Source organism: Anopheles marshallii, chromosome 3 (assembly GCF_943734725.1).
Source record: "Anopheles marshallii chromosome 3, idAnoMarsDA_429_01, whole genome shotgun sequence".
NCBI lineage: Eukaryota > Metazoa > Arthropoda > Insecta > Diptera > Culicidae > Anopheles > Anopheles marshallii.
Window position 1 is genome coordinate 66,208,383 of NC_071327.1, and position 12,685 is coordinate 66,221,067.

The window sequence follows — 12,685 nt, forward strand, 5'->3', positions numbered from 1 at the left end:
GCCGGCTTTTACCTTATTTCGTGGAGTGGCAAAACAAATTTAAGCTCCGAAACTTTAAGTGTACTGGTTGAAAACTGCAAAAATGTAAGGAGAAGATACGAACAATTAGTGCACAAGATAAAACAATCGGTAAACAAACCACAGCAGCAATATAACCCCGATAAGCCTGTGCTGTGCATAGCTCCGACTGCGAATTATCTTGGTAGCATTTGGTCGACAAATTTTGATAAGCTTGGTTTAAAATTTTGTTTCAATTAAGCTCACAACGAAAAAAATCCGTTTAACGTTTTCAAATTTCCGTCTTAATTAATTAACTAATACACTTTAATTGATTCTCAATAAATTGCAAAAAACAAATTTACATTTCAATTGGTCATTTGATTGATAACCTCTACGAGCTCTTGTTTATGAGCAAGCCCACAGTCAACTCCCTAATTTCATGCCCCCACCGGTAGCCAAAACCTTGTTGTCACCATGGCCCTGAACTGGACGAATTATGTATCGATCCAAGTCGCTGTCCTCCCAACCACACACAGAACTATCCAACTACGCTTCTATGGTCGACCCAAACGGAATTCGTTCCCATTCAATTCATCTCAACCGGCTCGGACCGGCAAAGGCGAAAGTGAACATAAACCGTGTCTCGTTTGCAGTTTGGGCCGCCAGTTTGGCGTCGATGTCGTCTTACGTCATCTGACTGGCGAACAGGAAGGGGAGGGGGCGGGGAGATACTTTTGGTGTGTGCGTGCCATTGTGGCGTGTGTCTAGCGTGGTTAGATAGAACCACACGCACCAAAACAACAGTTGCATGTATATATACTTCTGGGCTGTTTGGTTATGAGGTACGCTCTCTTCTACCTCACCCACCCAGCAACACACGCTGCGCGTCTGTGGGTGTGAAAAGCCTTTGGGGGGTTAGTTTCCACTTAGAATTAACCTTCGACACGCACATCGGTCTCGCGCGCTTTTTATGCCAGCGGGAAGGCTACACGTTCTTCCATTGCAAGCTGAAAGCGGGGAGCATTTTGGCTGAACATTAGGGGTCGAGGTAAACCATTTGGCGCTATTAAACAGTAGTGCTGGGATTAGCGCACCCTTCATGTTTCGTCCAGAGTGATTGAAATGTGTGTTACCTACAATAAGGAACAAAATTAATTTTATTGAAACAAACATTCACAGACAGTTCGGTAAATAGAATGCTGGGCTGGTGGTGCATTAATTTTGCGAAAAGCATTGAATTTGATTTGAAATTCGATTTTCGCTAAGAAATTGCATCCAGCACAACAATGAACCGTACTGTTTATTCGTCGCATGTAACTGAATCTAATGGTGGCCAACAATCAACGCCCCTTCCAACATGCGCACTTCCACCCAACTTCCCAAAAGGGAGAAAGCAGATCATCTTACGATAAGGAATTTCACCAACACACAAACCAATACTCCGGTGGACATACCGGGCTTCCCCCTTAACTACCACACACCAGTTGAACGCCTTGGTTTGGTTGGTGGTATCTACATTCCGTGACATTGCTTTGCTTTTACGGCACACACATTTCGTCACACACATGTTGGAATTAGTGGAGAGAAGGAAGTGAAAGTGACACTTTTCTTCGTGACTGCGTGTGAATGGAGCGCGGTAGGACTGATCGAAAATGTATTACACATTATTTTCAAAATTGTTTATAAACATTAATCTCCTAAACTAATGATGCTTCAACTGCTGATTGTTTTCCATATTAGATTGATTTCTAAATCAAACAATCAAATTCTTCTCACAATCGTGTTGACCATGGATGCAATATTCGTGACGATTAAATAAACAGCACGTTCAGCACATCATATTTAATTTACGCATTTCACGCCACAAATCTAAAACTGAGTCAGCAGAAATGTTTCCGCTCTTCGTGTATGGAAGCACACAGCGTATGCTGATGAAACTCGAGCTTCCAGAGAAAATATAAACAAGATACGAAGCGGCGGCAGCGGTATGCGTTGCAGCTGCTTTTGATTTTGACCAAGATTCCAACAAGAAAGAGAAGAAGAACGAATTGTATAGCTGAGTCAACTGGCTCGACGCAATGCAATCCGGATTCCAGGAAATTTTTCTCGTTTCAAGTGCTTCCTTCATATCGCTTCTATTGGACTCGTTGTCGCCTGTTTAGTTACAGTGACTTTCTGCTCTAAAATTGAACCAAAAAGACAACAGCTCAAGAGTAAGTGTCCACGTTACTGCATCCCTCTTTAACGCAGTTGGTGTAATTTCACACTTTCGAAGGCCACCCCCTTCGCTAGCTTCTAGTTAGCGCCGTACGCACTCCTCGCAAGATTTGTGCAAAGGGGGCAACAGAAAGCACCACCACCATTTTAACGGCGTTTCGTCCGATTTACGTTGTATTTTTAGCTCCGAAACAGGGAAACACAAATAGGAGAAACCTACAATTGAAAACGGAACTGTTTTTTCCCTACCCAACCACCCAATCCCTCGGGAGATATATTTAACATACAAAAATCACCATATTCACCTTAAATGCAATCTTTTACGAACGTTTTATCGGCAATAGCCGGGTAGTATGTATGGCACACTGAAAACACAACGATCCAATTCACAGGAAGACGGCGATAACGACAGCTCAGAGAAATGGTTAACTTTCCGATGCATTAACTGCAGTAGCTTGACGCACATACGCACACTCACAGCCGGACGGTAATGTTTTTGCAACCCGGGAGCGGAAACACTGCAACCAAATGCAGCTCACATCCGATAAGTACGATCACGATACGCTGGCCATGTGCACTCGGTGCGAGAGAAACAAACAATTTAACGAGAAAATCCACGCCAAATTTAGGTAAACATTGGTGCCGGGCAGGGTTCGTTGCAAAGCCACTCGCAGATCGAATGAGTCTATAACCTGGCGTTGAAGCCTTTCCTTTGTGAAAATGATGTGTCTGTTCTGTGGTTTTTGAGTGTGTGTGTGCGTTTTCATTGCTTTATTTAATTGCACCGTTGTACTTCTGATGCTAGTACGAAATACATCCATTATGTAGTTCACGAAACTAAAGATGAGCTACATTTATCAGGAAAAAGGTAATCATTTTGTGGAAAGATTGTGAAAATATTTTACCTTTAATTCTTTTATTTTGATCTCTTTACTGTTACAGATAGCTTCGGAATGTGTAAACGTTTGATGTTTAGGACTTTATTTATTTAATTTACAGGAACCTCTTTGCTAGTGGCGCATGTCACAGCCACATGTCGTTGGCTAAATGCGCTCCAACGGATCTAAAAAAGCATCCTTAACATCCAAAATTCAATAAATTTCTCAATCTATCTCTATTCAACGCAAACGCAAATGGTACTGATATCTGTTGGTAAATATTGGCAAATTTTTATTTAAATCTTTCACGGCATGTCACTATCAGATTCGTACACCCGAATCAAGCACATTTGATTATCGTCACCCGCAGTGTATTTACGAAAGTAAACACACGAACAAAAAAAAACTCTTTAAAACAGATAAGAGCTGGATCGGATACACTGAGACAGAACAGTAATTGGAAAAAATATTTCAAAGTTAAATTTACGATATTCGAACGGATCGCGCTTTCCGTACTTTTGCAACTTTACACAATTGGGCAAATCTTTTCCTTAAGCTGCGAACCGGCAAATCACACCCAACCCGCACGCGAATGATGCACCGATGTAGAGAGACTCGACCGCAGAGACTTACATTACTTACACAACTTACAAACTAAATGAACTAAAAACGAAAACTATATCAATTACCGGCTCGCTAGCCTGGTACGCTGCTTACAATCTAAGGTGTGCATGGTAAAATGTTTGATACAAGAACGAAAAAGAGAAGCAATGCTAAGAGAAGCCAAGGCCGACAAGCAAACCCGTGTAAGATAACAAGGGGACTCGGGCTTTAAAACCCTTTCATGAATGGTTTGGCGGTTGGAGCGAAGAGAATCAGCGCTGTTGATACACTTGCTGCGGCGCATTATAGTAAACAGTACATATTCAAAAACAAATGGCAAACACATGATACTTATTTACTTCGCAACAAGCACTGCCCACACTAAGCTGACTCCAAGCGTAAAAGCTATAGTTGGTAATTGGAACATAGTCGATGTTAAAAATGAGAATTATACAAAAGTGTGCAAATGGTGGTCGAATACGCCACACACCGTCGTACACGAGGATGGTTGTTCTTTTTTTAATTCGCTATATAAAACGATAAGCAAAAAGTGCAAAAATCAACGCAAAAGACGCTATCCTAACAAGTAAGCTATTATCAAGTGTGTAGCTTTCAGCAGGTGATGATGGTTTTTTTGTGGAAACCATTTTGGCGATACGACGATAGTTACATACTATAAACTTTACACTGCTAGCTTTAGTCCTAAGTTTAACAAGATTTGTTCGAACGGTACATGGTGACCAGGAAATCTCAAAAACGTCCAGTGTGTTCACTATTCTTTTGGCATTTACAAATCTCACAGTTGAGCATGAAAAGTAGGATTTGCTTGTGCGTAACTGAATCTCTGCATGTGTGTGTTGCTTTTGTAAGCAATTATACCCCGGTAGACGAAAGGTACGAACTAAAAAGCTTAAAAACTAGAGGGCGTATTCGTCACCATCGGCAAATAATTGCTCTGTTTGTTCTCGCTCAAGTGGATTTACACCGTTTCTACTCGTTTTGGTTTGCACATGTGCTGTGTGTATCGTAGGCCTCGGTCCAATCGAGATTATTGCCCAGACCGGACATGTTTGTAGAGTCGGGGGAACTTTGTGTATTAAAGGTAAAACGTTTTGAGGAATTCCAATTGGATATGGTGTATTGTGCAACAGGCCCACAGGATCTGCAGTAGTAGTAAGGTATGTGTCTTACTGTTACACACAAATCCCAAACGCAAGGCCGGAAAGAACTTGACTACAGTTGTCTATCGCCTCGTACGGGAACGTTACAAACAGATTATTTAGCATCACCAGTACTGGATGTTAAGGTGCGGGAGCTGGTCAATGGGTTATATGGCGGTACCGAGTCTGCACACATGCTCCACAATGCAAGATCATCTTCAATCACATCCAACCACTACACAAAAGCTCACCATCCTGTACATACACACACACACACACAAACACACACATACAAAGAGCTGCTTTATACACTCCGTATTTCATGTCTTCTTTGTTTCAGAGTCGGGACGATTAAACAAAAATACGAATTTCAGTCCGGGATAATGTTACAACGAAACGATAGGCTAAAACACTCACTCGAAGCAAAATAAAAATAGTGCCTAGCAGTAGTTGTCATGTACGCGGTCCTTCGAAACCGTAGCATTCCTTCCATCGATCGTTCCCAACACAACGAAAAACCCTGCCCCCCCTCTCAATCTTTGTTCCATGCGCCCGGTACGTATGTCTCAGTCTTCAGTACGCTCCTCCATTACCGTCCGCTGTTTTTTTTTCACACGTACATCCCCCCCCACACACACACACACATACAGAAGCAAGAAAAAGGATTGTCTTCGTTTGTCCTTGTTCGGTTTGTGAGTTGTGTGTATGTGTGTGTGTGTGTGTGGAGTCTTTTTTTTTATGCCTCGATCTTGCGATTTGGATTTGCGTGTCCCAGAGTTCCGGTGGAGTAGTTCTGCTTTCTAACGTGTCTTCACAACTCGCCAGTACCCAACGTACGTACGCTCCGTTCTCTTACAGTCCTACTACGTTCTTCTTCATCAGTTCCGTTACTATATCGGTCTCAACATATCAGTACGGGTCGCAGTTCTGTGTCCAAAAAGCGTGCAGAGTTCAATTTTCAACCTGCCGGTAGCTTCACTCAGTATCGCTTCTTCCATCACGTCCCCATTCCACTCATCCCGTCCAGCGTCGTTGTATACGTTGTGGTCACGGTAGTCGCCCAGGCGTATTGGGGTGAGGGCACCAGTGGCCCCCGTTCGGGCCCCTCGTCCCGGCCCGTGTGCATGAGCGTGCAGAGGCAGGAAATGAAGGGGAAATAATGATGATGATTGCAATGATGGCACGGTAAGGATTGGTTACGATTGTGATGTTTAGAGTAATTCCTGCGTTCCGTTTCATTTGGGGGGAGGGTCGCTGTATCCCCCCAAATATGCTCGTGGGGCTTCGTTTCGTTCGTGCGGTCCAGTGCTGTTTCGGGACAGAAAGAGGAGAAGAGAGCGAAAGACAAGCAGAAAGATCTTCGTCCTTCCATCGATCCGTCCAGTAGAGATAGAGGGTGAGAGAGTGTGAAGGTATGGTCGGTGTGTAGCGGGTTTGCAGTAGTTACAGTAGGACGGGAGCACATCGTCACGTTCGGTTTTGTGGTTACTTTTCTTGGGTTGCGATAGTGTGGATCGCGCGCATCATCGTGTCTTGGTGGATGTTTCTTTTTGTGTGGTTTTCTATGAATCAGATTTCTAATGTGTCCTCGCGTGCCGGGTTGCGTTATGTAGTATGCTGCGTTATTTTTTTCATTCTTTTCTTTTTCCTTTCTTGTCCAACCGTTTGCTTCGTGCACGTTCGGGTAGGTCCAGTTCTAGTAGTTGGTAGTGTAGGACTTCTGGAGGGTAACGCGGGTTTCCTTCATGTAGGCGTATTATTCAAGTAAAGTAAGCTAGTTTTGCTACAGTAACAGTACCATTAACGTATGCTCGTTTAGTTCGGTTCTTTTGTTTTTCTCTCTCTCTCTGTACCGGTTTGTTCAGTGCGTCTCTTTTCTTTGCGTTAAATGTAGTGTATGAATTCTGTGGAAAACAAATTAGTTAGATGTGTTAAGAAAGTCAGCTAAAATTAATGTAACAAGTGCGTGAAAATGAAACTAAAAAAAAATACAAAACAAAAAGAATACAAAACAACCATACGCAGAGCGGAGTTGTTGCGTAGATATCATAAGATGCAAGCTATTAAAAACATGTACAGCGAGCGAGCGTTTTACCTGATATTAACGAAGATTACTCCAATTTACTTTACATACATGTGCGCGTCGACAGACGGTTATGAAATATGGTATGATATTTTGAATATACTGAAGAACAAATAACAACAGCCCTAATGTATGGATTGAAGTGGTAACATATATAATTTGACCTAATTATAGTTGTGTTGATAAATTGAAATCTTCCATAATGATATGAGCACTAACAAAATTCTTCATCGATCGATGCACAATGAAATAATAACAATTCGTACAATGGGGAAATGTTAAACTATTCGATGCTGGATGTAACATTGCAAAGATCAAGACACTGTTTTTAGAGAATGTAAAATAAATTCTAGACCATAACTATAATACGGATCGTTCTATCAATTCACAAACATTTCTATTTCTTATCACATTTGGTTAAAATGCGACGACCAAAAAAATCCCATTTTAGATTTTTGAATTCCATGGTAAATTTCGATTCATAAAGGGAGTCATTAAATATTACTTTATGCTTGGTATTTATATTGACTTTTGATATTGAGTTATCAACGAAATGTTTGTTACTGTGCTATGGCAAGAAACTGGGACAAAATTTCCGAAAAGTTTTGGGTAATCCGAACCTTTGATAATTTTTTCTGTCAAAAGTGGAAATTATCCTAGCAATAAAAAAAAAATATCTAGATTGTACAAATTTGTGTTCGCCACACTATATATAAGACCAGCGCTTGGCAGCCTCTGCGATCCACAAACATATCTAAGTGTGGAACACATTCTAGCATCTTTGGGAGGTAAGATATAACAATTCTTGGTCGCAAATGTTCTATTGTAACATATTCGTTAAACTATCTATCACACAGTTATCACAGATAAAATTACATCACCACATCTGTGCGGGTATGGAAGGGAAAATAAACATATCTTCCACAGCCCACCCAATCATGCAAAATCCGTCCTTTAAAATCTCCACTACCCCAACACAAACGGTTATCTTTCAGTCGTAAAAAATGAGCTAGTTAATAGACAACGGCAAGAGAACGGAATGATAGTTACCTTGCATACAGACGCGTTATTGTACACATCTCATCTCCCACACATTGGCCCCATTGCTTTAGGTGAGTTATTCGTTTTCCATGCGCTCGTCGTGGCGCATCCTTTTCCTTCGATCATTGCTCGGTTCCTCGGCTTCCAACACCTGCAACGAATCGGAAGTGTGCTGTAATCTGAAGCTGCTGGACGGAAAATCCGCCACCCAAGCACCGAAACCCACCTTCAACCGGACGTTCAATATGTCCACACCGTGCAGCAGCTTGATCGCTTTCTTCGCCGACTCCTCCGACGCGTACTTGGCGTACCCGCAGTTCTTGTTCGGCAGCAGGTACACATCGATCAGATCGCCAAACCGGCAGAACGTCTGCTTCAGCACGCTCGTCGGCAGCGCCTTCGGTATGCAGACGATAAAGCAGCGCTGGGCAACCTCGGCATTTGCGCTAGCCATCGGCTGCGGTGGCGGCAACGGCACGCTGCAGAACGCCGCCTCACGATCTACGGCGAGGGAACAGGAAGAAACAGGCGTGGTTAGCGGCGGTCCGGCACGTCCTATCAGTGCCGGATCGACCGGCATTCCTCCTCCCCGGTTACCGCCACCCATACCACTTCCGTTGAATGGTTCCACCGCACCGCTGACACCTCCGCCACCTCCACCGCCGCCCATCGTGCCGACCGATTCGTGGCCGAGCCGTATGATCAATCGCTCGCCCGGCGGATACTCGAGCCCGTGTATCTTGTCCCGTGCGTACATGGCCGACTGGCTGTTGTTGTACACGACCGTTGCCGTCACGTTGCGGTTGTCTGAATAAAAGGATAACAGTTCAATTAGCGTGTTGCGAATGGGCGCAGCCAGCGTGTACTTACTGAAATCATTGTTAATCTGGCAATAGTCCAGCCCGGGAATGATGTCGAAAAGGCGCCACAGCTGGTCCTGATTCAGCACGGGACTGCACAGTACGGTCAGCTTCGTTTCGTTGCCGTTCGGGACCATCGCACTGTTCGCCCCGGCACCATATCCGCTGAACGCGCCGAAATCGTTGCCAACGCCACACCGGTCCACGGCACCGCCCGCCCCCGACCGTCGATCGTTTCCACCCATCGCGGCAAAGCCCATCATGGCACCGGCCCCACCGCCACCACCACCTCCAACACCGCCGGGCCCGACCCGACGGTCGTCGGAAAATCCGTTCGCGCTGTTACCGGCACCACCCCCGAACACACCGGCCCCCGCACCACCGCCGCCACCGCCAACTCCACCTCCACCACCACCGCCGCCGCCACCACCACCTCCACCGCCACCGCCAACGAAACCGCCAAAGTTCTCGTTCGACGAGACGGACGCATTGCGCGGTGGCTTCGGTTCGGCAAACACCGCCTTATACTTGGGATCGCATCCCTCGAACGCCTGGGCCGCGTGCAGGAACCGCCCGAACTTGACGTACGCGAACCCCTTGCCCTCCTTCGTCACCTTGTCCCGGATGATGGTGACCAGATCGACCGTACCGTACTTCCCGAACTCCTCCCGGAGCGCATCCTCCGTCATGTCCTTCGGTATGATGACGAACAGCCGCAGATATTTTTCCTCCTCGTTCTCTGTCTGCTTGCGCGAACCTTGCTGCCGGTTCGCGGCAACAAGCACCTTGATCGGGCGCGTATTGTCCCCGACGCATTTCCCGTTCATCTCCTCGAGCGCACGGGCCGCGTCGGACGTTTTTGCATACTTTATGTAGGCTACACCTACACGGGAAAGAAAGAGAGAGAGAGAGCGTGTTAGGTTGTGACTTTTTTTGTTGCGAGTGCCGTTGTCGACAACGGAAGGAAAAAGATAGCAAAAGCGTATATGTCAAATGTAATCGGAGGGGTGAGTGCAAAATAGCAAATGTTTGAGTGTGTCTGTGTGCATGTGTTTGTGTTTGAGGGTAGTGGCAAGCGAAAGCGAAAAGTGACAAAAGCGAGTTTAGGGGTACAATTTGGACCGAAACAGCACCCTCGTAATCCATTTGCTCTATGCCATTGTAGCAGCAGTAGGCTTCACTTGGGGTAGCCAACCGTTCTTCCATTTCATCGCTACGCGCGCACTAATGCTGCACGGTTTCGCACACCACCGTGAAAATGCAACCCTAAGCACACACACGCACACAGGCACACGCGTGCATAGAAACAATCTCAAACCCCCCTCCCCCTCCCCCCACTCGCGGTGTTCGGTAATACCTTTTCCTTCGCCCGTCGACCGATCCTTGACGATCCATATTTCCTCGATGTCACCAAACTTGTCGAAATGTTCGCGCAGATTTTCCTCGGTTACGCTCTTGCTGCAGATGATAAACAACCGTGACATCGGCGGCGTGTCGGCGGAGCTTTTCTCCTCGGTGAAATTGTTGCGGCTCGATCCGCCCGATCGCCGTTCTGCCATGGTTGGTGTCCGCGTGCGTGGCCTTCTCCGAAACGGTGTATGAGGAATCCGAATCCTACCGTACTCAATCCGTTTTCTGGCTGCACCTTCTTGTTTTTTCCTCGCACCAGCGCCTACTGCCCTTAGCTATCGCTACGTGCAGCGCAAGGGGGGGGGTTCGTCTCTTTTGAGGGTTCAACTTATTCTCCCCCTTCTTTCGTCACTATTGGATTGTGTTTGTTTCTTTTTAACAATTCTCTCGTGCCTTACTACGAAGGACACGGATTAATCTCACTACAGGACGATACAGACGGGACACAGAAATGAACGTTTACATCACATCAGGAAGGGAACGTAACGAAAATACAAGCGCAGCGAAAGCCAGACATCCAAACTTTGATCTCGCGTTGACAAATACTATGACAGCCAGCGTAGGTTGCCGAAAGGGATGACAGCTACGCATAAAAACATATCACACTGGAATCTGGACATTCAAATTAGGCCAAAAACAAGATAAATAACTTTTCCCTAGGTATTGAATAATACTGGAGTGATTTTTGTATGTAAAAATAGTTGAAACTTCTTTTTGTCGGATAAAACGCCGTTGAGAATCAATTTTCCTTTTCCCGCATATGTTTTTGCAATTCAGAACTGTTGACTCAGGAGGCAAAAAATTTCAATTATTACCATCTTCCGGAATAAATTTCAAACAATTATTTTAAAATTGAATCTGAACCATGTTTCTAAATCCATCACAGAATCGACGCGGACACCTGTGAAAATTAATTTAAAGTTGAATTCGCATCCCGTAAGCAAAATTAAACCCAGCTGTCACTTTAAATAACCGCGACGTCGCCCTTCGTTCAACAATAGAGAAACAGAGAGTAAACAAACCCGCCGTGAGCATTCGTGGAAAGTGCACTCAGCTGTTCTTCTATTGCCCTTCTGGCGTACGACACGAAAACTCCTTGTGGCCTAATTTGTACCATTCGTTCGGAATTCAACGGTCAAGTGTGATTTGAGGTGTAGTTTTCATTCCAGAAACGCTGTGTTGGTGATTTAATCGTGGTAAAAACTATACATAAACTCAACAAATTATCGTTTTTAAAGGCCGTGCATTGAAACCATTTCTCAGAATCATCGATATCTCTATCTCTCTTTCGATTGCTCGCCTGACCATGATGTGACACAATCCCCGATCGCGCTCTATCTCTCTTTCGCGCTCTTGTTCTCTTCTGCTCTATATTTTATCGAGGCACACCAATTCAACTCGTCATGTACTTGTCAAGTTTTCGTCTAGGCACCGTGCCTTTGCTTGGCGAATTGTTCGATCTGGTGTAGTGAGAATTTGGATGTTCAAACTGTACTACGCACCTTCTCCGTCAGCTGTGTCTTCCCCGTGTGTACGTGTAGTGCATTTCGCCAGCCCAAGTGGGTTGAAACTGACTTGTGACGGATTTTGTAGCAAAGCAAACGATTGAAGCGTGTTCGACAATAGATCAAAAAATTATTCATTATTCTAGAAGATGGAAGAGTAGAACAATCGGCTAAACTGTACCCATATGTGCATGCGTGTGTGATGTTTTTTTTTCATGTGTGAACCCCCATTGCAAAGAATGGCGGCAGCCGAATGAGCTGCTATTCATTCGATTCGAGTCCCTATTTTTGCTAGCACATGCCATCATTTTCCATTTCCCAGCGATGATAAAATTTAGTATTTGTGCACTATTCGCGTGATAATGTGTGCCCTTTTGTTTGCCTCATCCTTGTTCGTGTTACCTGTCAGCTACAAATTAACCAATTTCTACACGCACGCACGCAGGCAGATTTTTTGCCATGAGTGAACTTTTATCAGCATTTCCAATTCGTTTCGCTCCCTCTAGCGTTCTTCTACAAAGCCAGGTGCTTTCTCTTTCATTATCCCCACTAAGCGATAAAAAACAATCCTATCTTCATCTCATTGCATGAAAAAGAGAGAGTGAGAGAGTGTGTATGCGTATGCGAGTGAGAAGGAAACGGAAAGAACAGAGAGTGAGTGGCGAGAAAAATCGGCAACGGTGAGATAGTAGAGAAAAACTCAGCCACACGCACACACGATGCTTGCAAAAGGAAAATTCGAGAGGAATTTTCCGGTCTCTCTTGCTGCCGGTGCTGCCATCGTTCGTGAGTGGGAGTTTTGCTGTCACTTCCGTGCTGACACTACTCGGGAAAACGTGCGTGACACTGGCAAGTGCGTGTAGAGAAGAACGGCTGCTAAATACTTCTTTCTTCACAATTTTTCACCGTGTCACATTTTTCGCAATAA

At 44.9% G+C, this 12,685-nt stretch overlaps 1 protein-coding gene across 1 annotated transcript; it reads right to left on the minus strand.

The window, feature by feature from the left end:
* Nucleotides 1-8,058: 8,058 nt before the first annotated feature.
* On the minus strand, nucleotides 8,059-10,401 carry LOC128714135 (RNA-binding protein 45). Its single transcript, XM_053809009.1, has 4 exons — nucleotides 10,200-10,401; nucleotides 8,853-9,725; nucleotides 8,209-8,789; nucleotides 8,059-8,133 (listed from the first exon to the last, which is right to left on the minus strand). The coding sequence occupies exons 1-4, from the start codon at nucleotides 10,399-10,401 to the stop codon at nucleotides 8,059-8,061; spliced, it is 1,731 nt and encodes a 576-aa protein (XP_053664984.1).
* Nucleotides 10,402-12,685: the final 2,284 nt, after the last annotated feature.

Coding starts and splice junctions, on each gene's coding strand:
- LOC128714135 (XM_053809009.1), bottom strand. CDS start 10,401: ATGGCAGAACGGCGATCGGGCGGATCGAGCCGCAACAATTTCACCGAG. Junction 8,790..8,852: donor CCAGATTAACAATGATTTCA/GTAAGTACACGC, acceptor CCTTTTATTCAG/ACAACCGCAACGTGACGGCA. Junction 8,134..8,208: donor TATTGAACGTCCGGTTGAAG/GTGGGTTTCGGT, acceptor GATTCGTTGCAG/GTGTTGGAAGCCGAGGAACC.